Source organism: Nuphar pumila, chromosome 14 (genome assembly GCF_984573655.1).
Source record: "Nuphar pumila chromosome 14, dmNupPumi1.hap1.1, whole genome shotgun sequence".
Classification (NCBI taxonomy): Eukaryota; Viridiplantae; Streptophyta; class Magnoliopsida; order Nymphaeales; family Nymphaeaceae; genus Nuphar; species Nuphar pumila.
In genome coordinates, this window is record NC_143262.1 from 1786266 (window position 1) to 1802752 (window position 16487).

Below are 16487 nucleotides of genomic sequence, written 5' to 3' on the forward strand. Positions count from 1 at the left end.
TTCAAGAGATATCAATTTGTTATTTTCTGGAGCACTTTTCAATACAACTTTATTTATGTCATCATTGATCTTTGCAAATATCTTCAACAACTCAATAAAATTTCCTCTATTAAGAGATTCTTCAGCTTCATCATGCCCTCGAAATGTCAATCCTTGACTTAACAAATATCTGATTGCATTAACAGTTGCCCAAAGGCGAAGTCTATATTCATCTTTCTGTCGAACACTTTGTTGATAAAGTATAGAATCAATATGTTGTTTTTGTTGCATCAAATTTTGACACTTCATTCCTTCTGAATTATGAAAACTGGCAGAGCTTCCAACATTTTATCAAAACTCTTCTTGTCTTTCCAGTTATCAAATCCTTCAGATACAAATGCCTCTAAACTAATCTTCTCTGTGCTTTTTGGACTTAAAAGATAACACTGCAAACAACATGCTTTATGTTTACTTGTACTATACTCCAACCAATCCTTATACTCATCGTACCAAGCTGGAATGAACCTTCATTTTTTATGGTTTAGTTGAAACATACAATCTCGAGGTTGACAAGGGCCTCGGATCATATATGCTCTACGAACATTATGTTGGATATTAGGATAATAACTAGAAATAGAAGGACGAAGTGCAGGGTCTGCAAGTAACTCTGATTCATCATTTTCTGTTTTGCATATTTTCTGACTTGGTTCTCCTTCTCGAGTTACAAAAGATTTATCAAAGATTGACCATTTCGTTATAAACTTATCCATTCCTACGCAACAAAAAAAAATATGACAATGTTATATAAGCCAAATCTCATTGCAAAAAATGATCGATTAAAATGAAATGACAACAAGAACAAGGCAGGGGGCGAAGCCCCCTGTTGGCAATCAGAGGAGGCAGTGGAAGCAAAGTCCAGTGTTAGTCTAAAAAATCAAGTTCTTGATGAATGATAATTCATTTAGCCAACTCATAACACATAAAATTGGCCATTGAAATCAAGATAAATAGGTTTAACCTTCTTTCATAACAAGTTGTCAGAATGCCTACAGCCTATGTCACATGGATACGACTGCAGATACAGGAATACAACCATTTTTATGAAGTTTCCAGTATGACTTGTATATAAAGTGATATGGATGACTTTTCCTTAAAAGTTTAGGATAGCATCCTACAAGTTTCTATAAATTTACCATACACAATCTAAATCACTTAAACATTTATATACTATCAGACTTTCCGTACTAACCAAAGTCCTTGTCAGAAAACAACCCCCGTAGTATGAGATACCTACAGATAAGCACCATGCTCCCACCTCTATACCTCATAAAAACAGTTCACCTATATGCCCCTTCACCATTTGCAGAGACACACTCTGTGAAGTCATAGTATAAGGAAGCCTTTAGTAAAGAAGTGAGGGTCAAGATTACAGAGACAGAGAGAGAGAGCTGGAAGAAGAATTTAAACAATAAAGTTCATTAATCACTCAACCAGAAAGAAACAGGAGAAGCTTCATAAGTAGTAACAATCAGAATTAACATAAAACATGGCTAAAATTTCAAAAACATTATTCTGTATCAATCGACCAAGTTGGCCCAGGTCAATGTCACTCAAGCTCACTTACCTGATACAGCAGGCTCACAAAGCTCATCTAATCATAAATGAGTTTTAAGGGTTGTGCTATTGTTGCAAAATGGGCTCATTCATCACAATCCTATTTAGAAAATGGACCAAGCATTTCATACCACCTCAACTTAAACAAAGATCTTCATTACAAAGAAACATACAGCAGAACGTGAAACATTACTAGTTAAATCAAATCATACATGACACAAAATGTGAAATATTACTAGTTGAAGAGTCAAATAGCAAAAGATAGTTAAGAAACACACTCAAAACCTAGACAATGCCTAGTATAGCAGAAATATCGAGTGTTTGAATCCAGGCATGTAGATGGACTAGAATTGGACACCAAAAGAAGCTAGAAAAATATATTGCTCCAAACAAGTCCAAGCTACAAGATTAAATACTAAAAACTTGTGTCTAATTTGAAATACCCTCCTGAGTAAAGACATGCATCTAACTAGACGAATTAAAAAAACCTTTTACATTGTGCATCGAAAAAATTGACAATTTTGTTCCTTCCATGAAAATTAAATAGCTCTTTAACATGATATATCAATCTCACATAAATCAAATTTAAGAAATATACCAACTTTTCACGAATAGATCACTTAAACTGTCAAAAACATTAGCATCCCTATCCATCACATAGCTCCACAAAGACTCACTAAATAATAACCTTAAATAGTTTTTTCTTCTTTTCTGAAGTAAATACACCAAACAAGATTTTTCATGTTCCCCAGTTCGGATTAGAAGTAAAAAAAAAACTAGAAACCCATTCTCTCGACGAGGAACCGCCGGAGATCTCACCTCCCAGTAAGAGACGCCCTTGCTGATGCTTTGCGCTTTCTAAGAAATCGAAGGCTTCGGTTTCTCAGAAACCGCAAACAGGGTTATCGTCGACAAGAAAAGCAAGAGAAAGAGAGTACTCATAAATCCATAATCAATAACAATGACAATATTTTCCCTAAATACCTAACTGATTAGGAAAACTCTCCACTTAAAGAATATTTTAGGAAAAGCAAATTTAATGAATATCATGAAATATGAATACAATTCAAAGCATAGAAAAACTGTGCAGGTATAAGAAGATTAAAAAAAACTATTTAGTACTAAAACATGACTAAATGAATTCCCCGCCAACCAAAATCAACACACAATAGTTTGCCGAAACTGAAAGACACCGCAAAGCATAATCTCAATACCATGAAGAACATGAAAAGAAAAGAAAAACTTTTCATCCTTTCTAGCATAAACCAACAAGAGATTTTCAAACAAAAATTCACGGGAACAACAAATGGTAATGAAACATAACAAAAACTCAAACAGAACTGCTCACAGCCCAAAGAGGAGAAAGGAAAAGAAAACATACTCTGAAATTGTGGAGGTAATAACTTGGGGAGTTAGAAGAGGAAGACCAAGAGAAAGATGCACCCACTGAAGCTGCCATTTATACAGAAAAAGGAAGCAGAAAGAAGGAAGACTCAATGAGGAGCACCCATTTCAGTGATAACAACCTTGTTTGAGGAATAATTGACTTTCCATCATTCAGGAAAACATGACAATTTGGAAATGGATGAGATTGTACAAAAAGAGACAAAAGAGATGTTGTTGCACTGGTGGGTGTTCAGTGGGGAGGGAGGAAGAATCAAATTCAGACTTTCACCTTCGAACAAGCGAAAGAAAAAGACTCGTGAGACAAGACCCCAAGGGTAGGGACTAGGGAGGTTACTTGAGACAGTGCGACGGTCGGCTGCTAGCGATGGTCGCCGGAGATTGGTGAAGGTCCGACTGACTGCGACACCGGTGCCTCGCGTCGCCGTAGATTACAGCAGAGAGGGAGAAGCTCGGACGGAGGCACCGCCACCGCGGGTTCACCGAAAGGAGGCCGGCGGCACTGCAGAGCACAGGGGTTGCCGACGAATGGGGTTGCCGGCGAATGGGGTTGCCGCCTTGCCTGTGACAGAAGGGGAACGCCGGAACAGAGGGGCAGAGCTTTAGAAAACTGGCGAGGGTTTTACCCCTCGCCCCTTTTGGCAGGCTCTAGACTCATCGAGAGCCCGAGTCCCGGTCGACTCGGTTTCACGAGTCCCGATTCGACTCGGTTTCCCGAGTCATGAGTCGACTCGGTTTCAAAGTTTAGGGTGGGCGGTCGCCCACCCATGCCCACCCGTGGCTCCGCCACTGGTTGCTTCCATGAGGGGTGTCTTGAATGCTCGAATCTGCTCTATGGGTGAAGGGCCCTTCTCCCCGAACTCGGCTTCAAGCTTGGTTAATCTTGCACGATAAGGTCCAAACTCACTCTACCTTAAAGAGGTGGGGGCTTCCTGCTGTCGAGCTATTGTGTGCTTTGTCATGCTGCCGAAGAATTTTCTTTTCACCTCTTCAGGTCTTGCCCTATTTTTGTAGAGATCTTTGGTAGGACTTGGAAGTAATCAGAGGTCCTGGTTATAGAGGAGTCATTTGCGCTTGACCTCATCTTGGGTCCGATCGGCCTTCGGTGCATTATGCGGTGGCGATTAATCTGGAGGTCATAGTTGTGTACCACTTCGTGGTTCGTTTGGATGGCGTGCAATGATGCCATTTTCAAGAATTTTTTATTTAAATTAATCTTTTCACGCACAAAATCCTAGTGGACGCTTACGTGATTCTGCGTATTCATCTTCCCAATCTTACTTTTTCTGCTAGTGTTGCTCCACTTTCCTGGAACAATTTTGGTTTTGCAGCTCTGTTGACCCTTTTTTTTGTAGCTATGTTAAAATCTTGTTTCGGCTCTCTTTGTCTCTCGTAGTCATCATCACCATCATCTCATTCTTTTTAATATGTTTTTTTCCTTAATGTTTTCAATGTATGGAGCTACTTTTTTGGGATAAACCAGAAGACTTGTGCCTATTTCGTATTTCGCCCTCGTTCTTCTTGGCTCTGGCTATCACATGGTGGTATGGGTCAATTTGCTTTCCTCGTAGGTGTTTGCTTTAATGGTTGCTTCAATTTGCTTTCGTCGTAGGTGTTTGCTTGCATGGTTGCTGCTCTCGGTTTACTCTTTATGGAAATTGAGATTTTTCACTTTTTGCCTGACATTTAGGGTTCGGTTGGTTAAAAAGTTCAGGAATTTAATTTTCTGGTTTTATTTTTATAGAGATTTAGGGCTCGTTTGTGCCAATTTTTTTAGTGAATATGCACGCCATATCCGAGGTTAAAATCCATAATAAATTTGTTAAAACATGAATAACGGTGGGTAAATCTATGATTCAAAGTGAAGTAATCCGACCCATTGATTATGTATGTCCAAATTGCATGCACATCTTACTCAAACAACGGACATTTGGAACACAGTCTAAACAAATGTTAGACTTTGTACAATTATTCCAAAACAGATAAAACCTGTGTTCTGTCTCTTTTGTTCTTTCGTTCTGTAGGCAAATGGCTCACGTTCGAACTCCCACCGACTATCAACTCGACCCGCTCTTGCACTGTGGGAACCCCACATAAAGCTTATCCGTTCGTTCATATACCATACAGACGGATGCGAGGCACTGATCCATACGGTTCCAAAGGGGCGCCGATGTACAGAGAACGGTCTCCCTTACGGATAACACTAAACACTCACTCGCAAAAGGGCCAGGCAGCCTCATCTGCTAGCGCCCGCGTTGGAGATGGCATCGTTCACCACGAAGCCTAACCAGGACGACGGCCTCCTTGCAAGCAACTGCAACCGCCTCCTCGCTTCTGCCGTCCGCCTCCTCCCTTTCACGCCCTCGCCTCTTTCTCCCGTGCCCGCCCTCGAAAAGCCGCCTCATAGCCTGCAAAGGCTTCAAAGCTCCATCTTCTTAGCTGCTGATGAGTGCATTCGAACCATAACCAGCGTCGTGTCTAACAACCCTTTCATTCAGAGAGCAATTGCTGTTTCTGCTGATCTCCGACGCTTCTCTGATCAGGTGAAAGCACTCACCATTCCCTTTTATATATATATATATATATATATATATATATATATATATATATATATATATATATATATATATATATATAAAGAGCGAGAGAAATGGGTACGTGCTAAATGTCAGGTGTTTTTTTGGCAGTTCCGACCTCATAAATGTGTTGGGAATGGTCAATTTAGGAGGAATCACACACCTGGATCATGTGTTTTCCATGAAAAAAAATGATATTTGGAGCCTCAAAAATTTACAAAATTTTGGACTGCAAAACCTCACCCATGTGTTGGAATCGAACACTTCAAGAGCTGATCCCTGTAAAATCAAGTACATAGATCACATCTGTACGGTCAGAATTTAAAAATAAAACAAAAAAATCTGAAAAACTTAGAATCAAACCTAAAAAATATGACTTTTGAAGGAATGCTTGAATATTTATGAAGATTATGAGTTATTGATTTTTAAAACTTGAAAAAATCTCAGCATTAAAATGGGATGATTCAAGAGTGGGTTCTTATAAAACCAAGAATGTAAATCACATCTTGAAAAGAAAAAAAAACCATGAAAATCACGGTTCACGCATTAGTTTTCATATTCTAGTGACTATATATATATATATATATGTGTGTGTGTGTGTGTGTGTGCACTTATTTTTTATCTCTAATTAGTTGACATCAGTTGACTATATATTGTAAGTGTATATCATGAATCTCCTTCAGTTGGGTTGCTTCCATGTTGCTCATATGTGAATTTTGATGCCCATGTTAGTTTGCGAAAAAATGTCAAAAAAAGAAGGAAAATCATACTAAGGAAAAAGTAGGGAGACCAACCCTGCTGATTTTAAAACTTCCATTGTATCGAGAGTAGCCTCCATGACGAAGTTGTGAAAGTCTCCTCGCTTTCAAGGTTTAGAAATGATTTCTGCTGCTCTGTGTGCTAATTCCTACTCTGCTTAAGAAGGTTGAGAGCCACGCATTAGTGACTTGTTTTTGTTATTCTCAACTTCTAGCAAAACTCTCAAAGATAAAGAATTTCATAGTAGCAAGAAAACTACGTTTTTCTGTTTTTCTTTTTTTATAGAAACCTAGTCGCGCAGGTTCTGCCTGTCCACATAAAAACTCAGTGGGCTTATCCCTTGCCCCAAGGGAGTCGCCGGCTTGTGCAGGGGATGGCGTTCATGGGATCATCCTACTACGCCAAACCCCTTTGGAGCAAGAAAACTACGTTTATGTCCCTTCGAGAGCTTATTATAAATTTTCCCATTACTGAGTAACCCAGAACTCATGGGATTGTTCTAATTACATAATGCCTGGAGATCAGACAGCTTATGTGCACCTATACTTGCATTTATGTGTTGCTCCGTTAAGTGCATGGTAACATCTGGAAGAATTTAGCAGCGGGATCAATCATCTTGGCAGCTCTCAGGAAGCATATAGCAATTTGGATTGTTCCTCGGGATGTAAGGACGTTATGTCTGTGTTGTGTGTATTACATGTGTATTTTCATTGTCTCAGGTTCGCTGCGCTAGCTCCTTGAGGACCAACTCTTTGTCAGTACACAAATTTGCTGCCATCTTACCGGGTGATTCCGTTGCGGGATTGGTGGTAGCTAATGGCATCTCAAATTTCTTGAACCTCTACAATACTTTGCTGGTTATTAGACTTGTGCTTACATGGTTTCCGAACTCTCCTCCTGCCATTGTCAGCCCCCTTAGGTATGCTTCTCCAATTCAGAAAATTTCAAATACTTTTGTCACTTAGATTTAGTATTTTGTAGTATTTAGTATATGTTATTGACTTTTCACAAGCATTTCTTAGGCTCTGTTTAGGAGCCTTGAATTTGAGGTGTATGTGGTTTCCCCCAGTGATCTCATGCTCTCTGCCGTTTGGGAGCAATGGTGTTGACAAAACACTTCATTGGGAATGGATTTGGCAGCCCCAACAACGCATTTCAACACCATTTACAAGATGATGTTTTTGGCAACGCATGGAAATGGTGTTTCCATCTTGATGCAAGGCTCTTAAACAGAGCCTTAATCTGATATTTAATCTTGTGAATGTTTATGATCTGATCAGTAAAGGAAACCGATGTGTTTAGGCTGATTTCAAAGGTCTAATTGTTTTCCAACCAAAATTTTCAATGATCTGGATCCTGATTCTTGGTGGTACTCTTTGGCATATTAATTTGAACCTCATCACCATCATTTTCACCTTTGTCATGATGTTTGTTTATCAAGCATCATGTTCTAAATAAAATCTAAAAACTTATTGGAAATCTTTTGCAGCACTCTATGTGATCCATATTTGAATATATTTCGAGGGCTGATACCACCCCTGGGAGGCACGCTGGATCTTTCCCCTATATTGGCCTTCTTGGTTTTAAATGCTTTTACCAGTACTGCTGCAGCCCTTCCAGCAGAGTTACCAGTCGAGACACCATCTCGAGAAAGCTCTTCTTTTTCACATGGTTGGTATTCGAATCCTACTGTGAGCCAAAGGATGTGGTTTAGACGGGTCTCTGGCAATCGTCCAAGAAAAAATGACAATGTTTAACAGTTCATTTCATTCTTGAAGAGCTTCTATATTCGTCTTGAGGGGGATTTAAGACCTCATCAAAACTGCACATTCTGAGAAGGATGGCCAGTATTCTATGGTGTTAACTTTTGCAGTTGCCAAGTGATGTTGATAAAATTCCTTGGCCTTTGTTGTACTATTTGATGTACCTTTCCTGAATTCCTTGAAGAACTTAAGTTTCCGTTATTGCGAGCTGTTTGGATTTCTTGTTATAATGCATTTGTTTGAAGAAAAAAGGCTGCTTTATCTAAATACAAGCAGGTATGCCTTTAGAGAAAAAAACAAGTAGTGTGCTCATAGGCGCAAATATTGCCGATATTTTGATTAGATCACAAATTTAACATGATATATAATAATGTGTTAGTTTTAGACCATTTATCTTCCAAACCGTCGTAGACCTCTTTAAAAACCTGTTTTTTACTTAGATTTCTATGCTTTATTCAGTAGAAAACATGTATTGGTGTAAACATGGTTCATGTTTAAATGTGTTTTTAGCTGACCAAAACAATCAACTATTCATATTATACCAAAAACTTGATTAACTAAAAATAAAAAAATCTTGTTAAATTGATTCAATATAAAGCATGGTTCTTAGTGAATAAGCAATGATAAACACATTAACAAGTTTGAATTAAGCCTTAAACACATGCAAGTATATTTTTTAAAGGGGTTTAGGATAAGCATGGTTCTTAGTGACTAAGTAGTGATAAACAGATCTACAAGTTTGAATTCAGCATTAAAACTTGAAGATTATGTTGTCTCTTTTCCGTTCAGTCAACATTAAGACCCTCCAAAAATCATAGCTTTATGTATTTTATGTTAGATCTGAACCTTTACATGTCCTTTTGATAGAAATCATATTTTTTATTAGGCATCTTTACGTTCACATCTGTATTTTAAAGAAGTAGAAAAATTAATAGTTGATATTATAATAAAATTTGATGATAAAATATTCACTTTTTACATGAGATCTACTTGAAACAAAACTTGTTTCTTAATAAATAAGCAATGATTAACTCACTTAATGGTTCATATGTAACATAAAACACGCAAAGCTATTATTTTTTGAGGGCCCTAAATAGGGATGACAGTGGACCGAGGCAGAGGCGGGGGACAAGGTCTCCACCCCCACCCTGTCTCAAAATTCTGCCCTTCATCCCAGTACTACTTTATAAAAATGTGAATAAGGTAGGGATTAATTTGCAAAAAGCTGTGAAGGACATTTTGGTGTCCAGTTAATCATTGTCAGTGTTGGACCATGGTCAAACTAACAGTTGTTGACAGAAGGATTAGCTTGTAATAGCCGTAAGAAAGGCGATGAATGATTTGCAAAATCGCAAAAGGTTGGGACTGTTTTGCAAATTGTATATAAGTTATGGATCAATTTGCAAAAAATACTTAAAAAACATATTTTAAATATTAAAATATAAAAATTAGTTTTTATTTATTGAAAAACAAAACTCCTGTGTTCCATTTTTTGAAAAAAAAAATTTAACTTGCGAGTCGAACCCATGTCACGTGTTGGGAACCCATATCCATGCTACAAACTCTACATGTTATGTACAAACTGGGTATTCTTTACATTGTGTGTTCAATGTGGTCTATTTGGCTGGAATTGACGTTCAAATAATTTTTTGGCAAAAACTATGTTTTTTTAAGCTTAAATATTTATAAAAAAAATTAGCCGTTAGTTTTCAAGCCCTAAAAAACCCACTCACTTATCGCATATACAGGTTGATGTATAGACATGTTTCTAAAGAAAAGAAATGGATAAAAGGCAATGCAAATCCTCCATTCTCCCCTATGAATCGGGATTTTGTGGGGGGTTTTCGTTTTCTTTCAGAAATCTGATCATCTGAATGTGTTTGGCATGACTGACTTTATAGGAATCATCACTTGGATCGTCACATTCTGATAAAAAGTTTTAAAATTCTTATTCTGATCAAGTTAATCAGTCAAACTTAGTTTTATGGTTTTGCATTTGAATCCAAATCCGACTTTGGACAAGGCTATGTTTTCATGTAAATTAGATAAATAGCTGACATAAAATGACCTTACTGTCTTTGTAAAATGGCGTGTTTCTGAAAAAGCCTCAAATTTTGTCAAAATCCTTTTTCATGTTTAAAATTTTGATTCTCAACTTTTTAAGGATATTTTTGCCCTTCTACAAATATAACACGGCGTTCACAAATCATTATTGTGAATATCACTAAAATGTGGGAACCTCTTTTTTACTAAAAAAATCACATAAGGGGCCCACACATAGATTCGCAAATGTGTGTTGACATTCATATGTGAAAGTCAAGACATTCGTAAATGTAGAAGTATTTAATAAAAGGAGGTTTACACATTTTGAGAACATTCGCAAACATAATTAGTGAATGTCGTAATATATTTGTGAACTTCCTTTAACTAAATACTCTCACATTTGCGAATATCCTGACCTTCGCATGTGAATGTCCTCACACATTTGTAAATGTCATCCTACATGTGTTCCTTATACGATTTTAGTAAAAGGAGGTTTACACATTTTGGAGACATTTGCAATCATGATTTGTGAAGGTCATACTATATTTGTGAATCTCCTTTAACTAAATACTCTCACATTTGTGAATGTGAATGTTCTCACATGTTTGTGAATGTCATCTAGCCTATGTCTCTTATGTGATTTTAGTTAAAAAGATGTTTGCACATTTTGAAAACATTCACAAACATGATTTGTGAAAGTCATTCTATGTTTGTGGAACTTCTTTAACTAAATATTATCACATTTGTAAACGTCCTCTTGTCTATACACCTTATGCAAATTTTTTTAGTAAAAAAGGTTCACACATTTTAGGGACATTCGCAAAAATAATTTGTGAACAACTTGTTAAATATGTAGAAGGGTAAAAATGTTAAACAAGTTAGGAATCAAAATTTTGGACATGGAAAGGATTTCAGCAAATTGTAAGGCCTTTTATGAAAATGTGCTATTTTTACATGTACGGTTGTTTTTCGAATAGCTAATTGGATCAGAATTTGAAAAGGTTCTTATTTAGAGAATTAGGAAGATCTACTCTAAACTGCTCCAAACCCTTGTCCTCTCAGTCAATTATCCATAAGTCTAAACTGCTCCAAAAATCATAATTCTCTCGGTCAATTATCCATAAGTCTAAATTGCTCCAAACCTTTGTTCCCTTTTTACTCTTCCTTTATCATATTGGTTTTGACAGCCTCTTTTTATGATTGTAGCTAATGAACCCAAGGATGGTGTTATTCAGAGTACTTTTCACGAAAATGAAGAAATAAAAAGTATCATTGGAATCAAGACGCATAGATCCATTCCTTTTTTGAAGGTTGTGTGGTCATGAAACCATTTGGCACTTGGCAGACTTTGTAAGGTTCAATTAGCTTTTACTTTTATATTCCTGAAGTTTTGGTTTATTAGCTGTGGATTATCTTAGTACAATTTAGGAGCGTGCTTCAACATGTTAACATTTTTATTGGGGATAGCCAACTGATCAATTTTTATTTTCCTTCTGTATTTGAAATCAAAACATCTTTACTCGTTTCCATGCTATCCACTTTCTTATTCCTTTTGGGACTTATTAATCAAGATGGTCTGGTGTCCATCTTTGCTTTTGCTAATTTCTAATGTCAGACAACTGGATTAATGTAGCAAAAGGTGTGAGAATTGTTTGCTAATTTTGTCATTTGTCCATGCATCGGCATTTGCCTGATTAATGTGATACCTTCTGTCCTTGAGATTCACTTTCTTATTTACACATTAAATTATTGCTTTCACTGGTTTATCTGATCCTCTGTTCTAGAACCAGCCTTCCGTGATTCAGTTTTATGTTGCAATTCTTGCCCAAGTATGGTTAGACAATAGAGGCTGATGGTTCCCACTGACGTGTGGATGTTTACAAATTATGGCTGCTTACTTCTAGGAACATGGTTCACACGTGGTTTCAACTACTTATAACTTGGAAACGCAACTTTATCAACTCATGGCAATTGACACATTAGAAAAAATGATGTTCTCAACCATTTATGAATTTTAAAGCATGGAATATGACTCAAACCATCAATATAACTGTTAATGGCGATCTGCCAACTATAATCAATCTCATGAAAACTGGTCCAAAGATATGTCAGAAGTATATTAACTATTCTGCTTTATTTAGGGGAAGGAAGTTTAGCCTGTGCTTTGTTGTCCTGGTATGCACTCTGCCGTATGAGAACATTTGAGATCTTGCTTTCCTATTTTTTTTTTCTTTGGTATGTTGTTTGCTGGGTTAGATGAGATGATCATTTGATAAAAAGTTCCCTGCAAGATCTCTTTCTTATGTGCATCTTTACTTTTAGTAGGTTTCATGTGCTTGGTGGATAAAATGCCTGATCTTTTTTGTTTCTGTTTCCAGATTACGGCAAATAGCTTATGTATTCCTGATGAAAGCAGTTTTGTTGTGTACAAAACTCATCCAAGCATTCATATTCTTGTAGTGCTGTAGTGCTACATGACTTGGAAATTCTTTGTAATTCTAAGCTTGGAACCAATTCTTGTATTCATAAATGATGACAAAATTTTGAATCACAAGAAGTCATTTGGCTTTTACTGTTGCATTAGCCAAACCACATTTGGCTTCCTGTTCGTGGTGGTTTCAGCAGCAGCTTGAATCAGCATAGTTGATAACAATGTTGTCTGTATCAGATACATATCATAACGATGCAAGAGATCGATACAATACAGTAAAAAAACTTTATTATGAGTAAAATTCTACCCTCCAAAAAAATTCTGCTTACCCTATGTAAAACCCCCTCCGGCAAAGTCACCGGAGGGGATGAGTTTAAAAAAAAAAAAAAAAATTTGGTAACTGCGGTTTCCCCAATGGAAGGGGTAGGATAAGCCTCACCCCCCGATATCCGCGGGGGGGTGAGGGTTATCCTCACCCTGCGTGAGGGTTATAAAAACCCTCACGCAGCCTCCCTCTACCGCACCAAACGAGCGGCAGAGGGAGTGAGACAGAGAGTGAAGGGGGAGCGAGAGAGAGAGAGGAAGACTTACCTGACGGCGGCGACAGCAGCAAGGTAAGCCCTTCATCTTCTTCGTCCTTTCTTCCTATTAAGAGCTCAGAGGGCCGGCAGCCATGGCTGCCGGCGAGTTACAGTAAAAAAAAAAAAGTCACAGAGGTGGAGAGAAAGGGGGGAGGTCGGCCGGCTCTGTGGCGGCCGACTCCGACGGCCGGCATCCGGCGACCGACCAACACCGATGGCCGGCATCCGGCGACCGACCAACACCGATGGTCGGCCCCGGATGCCGACCCAGGTGGGTGGATGCAGAGAAAGGGTCGGCAGGGGCCGACCCTCTGCCACTGTTTTCGGAAGGGGCACAGCCCCTTCCGCCCCTTTTTATCGAGGGGACCCGGACCGAACCGAGTCGGTCTGGGTCGTGCCCCGACCGAGTCCCTAAAAAAATTTTTTTTTGAGGTGAACCGGTTCGGGTCGAACCGGTTCAGACCCAACCTGTTGGGTAAACCGAGTCGGGTCAAACCGGTTCGGACTCAAACCGGTTTGATGGACCCGTTCGGGTCGAACCGGTTCAGACCCAAACCTATTAGGTAAACCGGTTCGGGTCAAACCGGTTCAGACCCAAACCGGTTGGGTGGAACGGTTCGGGTCCAACCGGTTCAGATCCAACCCAGTTGGGTGAACCGGTTCATACCCAAATCTGTTGGGTGAACCGGTCCGGGACGAACCGGTTCAGACCCAATCAGACTTTCTGGATCCGACGAGCAGTTTTGGATTCAGTTATGAGAAGGATCTGAATCCAAACAGACAGGGTTTGGATCCAGATCAGGATTGGATCTGAAAATAGTTTCGAAGTGGCCCGAAATCCGAAATGTGCCAAGAGATCCATTTGGATCCGTGAGATCCATTTCAGTAAAATGGACATATCTTCGCACTCCGAACTCAGAATCGAGCGAGGTTTGGTGCGTTGGATTTGTATTAAAGAGAGGAATCCATTGGTCTATGAACGTCAGTCAAAATAGTAATACAGAAACCGTGGTTTCTTTAATAAGATTCGGAAAGGGTATTTTGGTAATTTTAGTAAGAGGTTTTATGATTAATTCAAATATATTGCTTTAATTACCAGATCCTACTGTTAGAGCATCTTGAGACTCACTCTTGGTGAAAGTATAGATTCGCACTTGAGGTAAGAGATGTTATAAGTAATTTTAGATGTGAATAAACCCTTTACACGTTGCTTGTTATCGTAGTGCTATAGAGGTTATGTGATTAGCATGATAGCTTTGAGTTAGACCATGACATGCATAAAATTCATGCTTGACAATTGTGAGTTACTTTAAATACATGTTTATTCTGAGATGCATGTTAGGGTTAATATGTCATGCATGATAGAAAGAGATTGTGTTTATGATTGCATGTTAATTGAGCATTTATATCATGCATTGTGATGAGATTGAGTTAGATTAGAGTCTCATTTAATTCATTCATGTGGTGTGAATGGATATTTAGAGTTCAGCATGCAGTACCCCTTAAATCCCGGAAGTGGCGACCTGTGGCAAGGGCTACCTGGTTCGCGGCCAGAGTACAACCACCATGGAGAGTGGGCCGCCGGTGATTTAATGATGTAGAGACACTACATCATTGCGTGCTAAGTGAGAGCGGTGTGAGTCCTAACGTCATCATGGGATTGAGAATGAGATTGTTGTGATTAGTCATGACACCACTCGTGAGGGAACGAGTGAATTTTGAATTTGAGAATATTGTTCAATGTGTGAACTTAGTTATGATTTAGGATTTCACTCACACCGGGTTGAGACTCTAGAGGACCATGGATGGTTAATAACCATCATGGTTAGGATGTAGCATGAATCATGCCGAGATTGAGAGCTTGACCTCCCGGCTAGCTACCGGTGGGGTCCCCGTGGTGGTTCACTGCAGTGCCTGGTGGTCTGGGGACCACTGGGAGTGTATGGTTCATAGTCTGGCCAACACGTAGAATTGGGGTGTTCTACAGGGTTGCTACGCCCATAGATGGCTATTACCGGTATAGCCAGCCTAGTGATAGTAGAGAGAGAAAGAGTTTTTGAGAATGATAATGGGGAAAATTAAAATATACAAACATGTGTGGTGTGTCGAGAATTAAAATAAGACTAGAGGCTTAGAGCCCACTACAGTTGTAAATTATTGTTTATTTACTTATGATTATCTCTTACTGGGTTGTAGATTCACCCCCATTTGTGTTTAATTACAACTGTAGGTGCCAGGTATTAAATCAGTCGCTTGTGAGCAGTTCTCTTTTCAGTCTTCAGCAGAGCAGTGGTATACTTTTACTTTCCTTGTCATTGAGAATAAATTGTAATTGCTTTTCTATGTTATGAATGATGATCAATGTAAGAAAAAGTTTTATTATGAAATAAAATAAAAAGTTTTTTTTTTTTTAACCACGTTTTCACTGTGTAAGCTTTGCACTCTTCCCTCTGGGAAGTAATACCAACCGAACTCGGACTCCTGAGGTCCCAGATCGGGGTGTTACACCCTACACCCTCACAAACTTACCGCGAAATTGGATTTGAGGAAATTAAAAATCTCTTTCTTATGTATTTTTTCTGGTCTTTTGCATATAGTTGAGAAAAGGGAAATAAGTTGGAAAAGGTAAAAATGAGAAGTTATGCAAGTGAGCTCGAATATGCTCATTTTTTGCTCAAAGTTGCAGGTCATTTTATAAATTTTGTTTGGCAAGTTTTGAATCCGATCTGAAGCTATTCCCTTCACCAAGTTATCCTGATGGCAATATCAATCTCTTAGAGGGCATGATTCGTATCCTAAAAGCAACTGTAATTAATTATGAACTGACAAATTATATCTTTGAAAAAGTAGAAATGGAGCAACGCTGATTGCTCATCCATTGTCAATAGTCTCAATCAGTCCACTTCAGACCTCTTCTTTATCCTGCCTCGAATAAGTACATTACTATTTATTTATTTGTTCCCGCTAATTTTTTTGTAGTAGCAAAGCTGAGTATGTTACATTATGCCTATTTCTAGATTGATATGTATCCCCTTCTTCATGGCCCGCTTTTACTGGCCATTTTTTTCACTAGTTCCCCTGTTTTATGTTTTCTGGGGTTTGTGTTCAAAGATTGATGTTTGAAATACTTTTTCCTGGTGAAAGTATGCTTGTCAACTCAACAATTTGTGCAATTCCCATGAAAGTCAGACCCTTGTATTAACGAGGAAAAGGGATAAGCCCTTGCTCAGCCGAAGCTTGACGACTTGTGGGCAAGAATTACACCATTGGGATAGGCTTAGCCAGCACGATTAGGTCTTTGATCGTGACGCTTAGCTCATGTTTTCAGTCTGTTAGT

General features: G+C 38.5%; 1 protein-coding gene across 1 annotated transcript; it reads left to right on the forward strand.

The window, feature by feature from the left end:
* Window positions 1–5145: 5145 nt before the first annotated feature.
* LOC149816032 (ylmG homolog protein 2, chloroplastic-like) lies at window positions 5146–8296 on the forward strand. The gene is made up of 3 exons (XM_089987098.1): window positions 5146–5540; window positions 7052–7251; window positions 7822–8296. The coding sequence occupies exons 1-3, from the start codon at window positions 5259–5261 to the stop codon at window positions 8087–8089; spliced, it is 750 nt and encodes a 249-aa protein (XP_089843224.1). The 5' UTR covers window positions 5146–5258; the 3' UTR covers window positions 8090–8296.
* Window positions 8297–16487: the final 8191 nt, after the last annotated feature.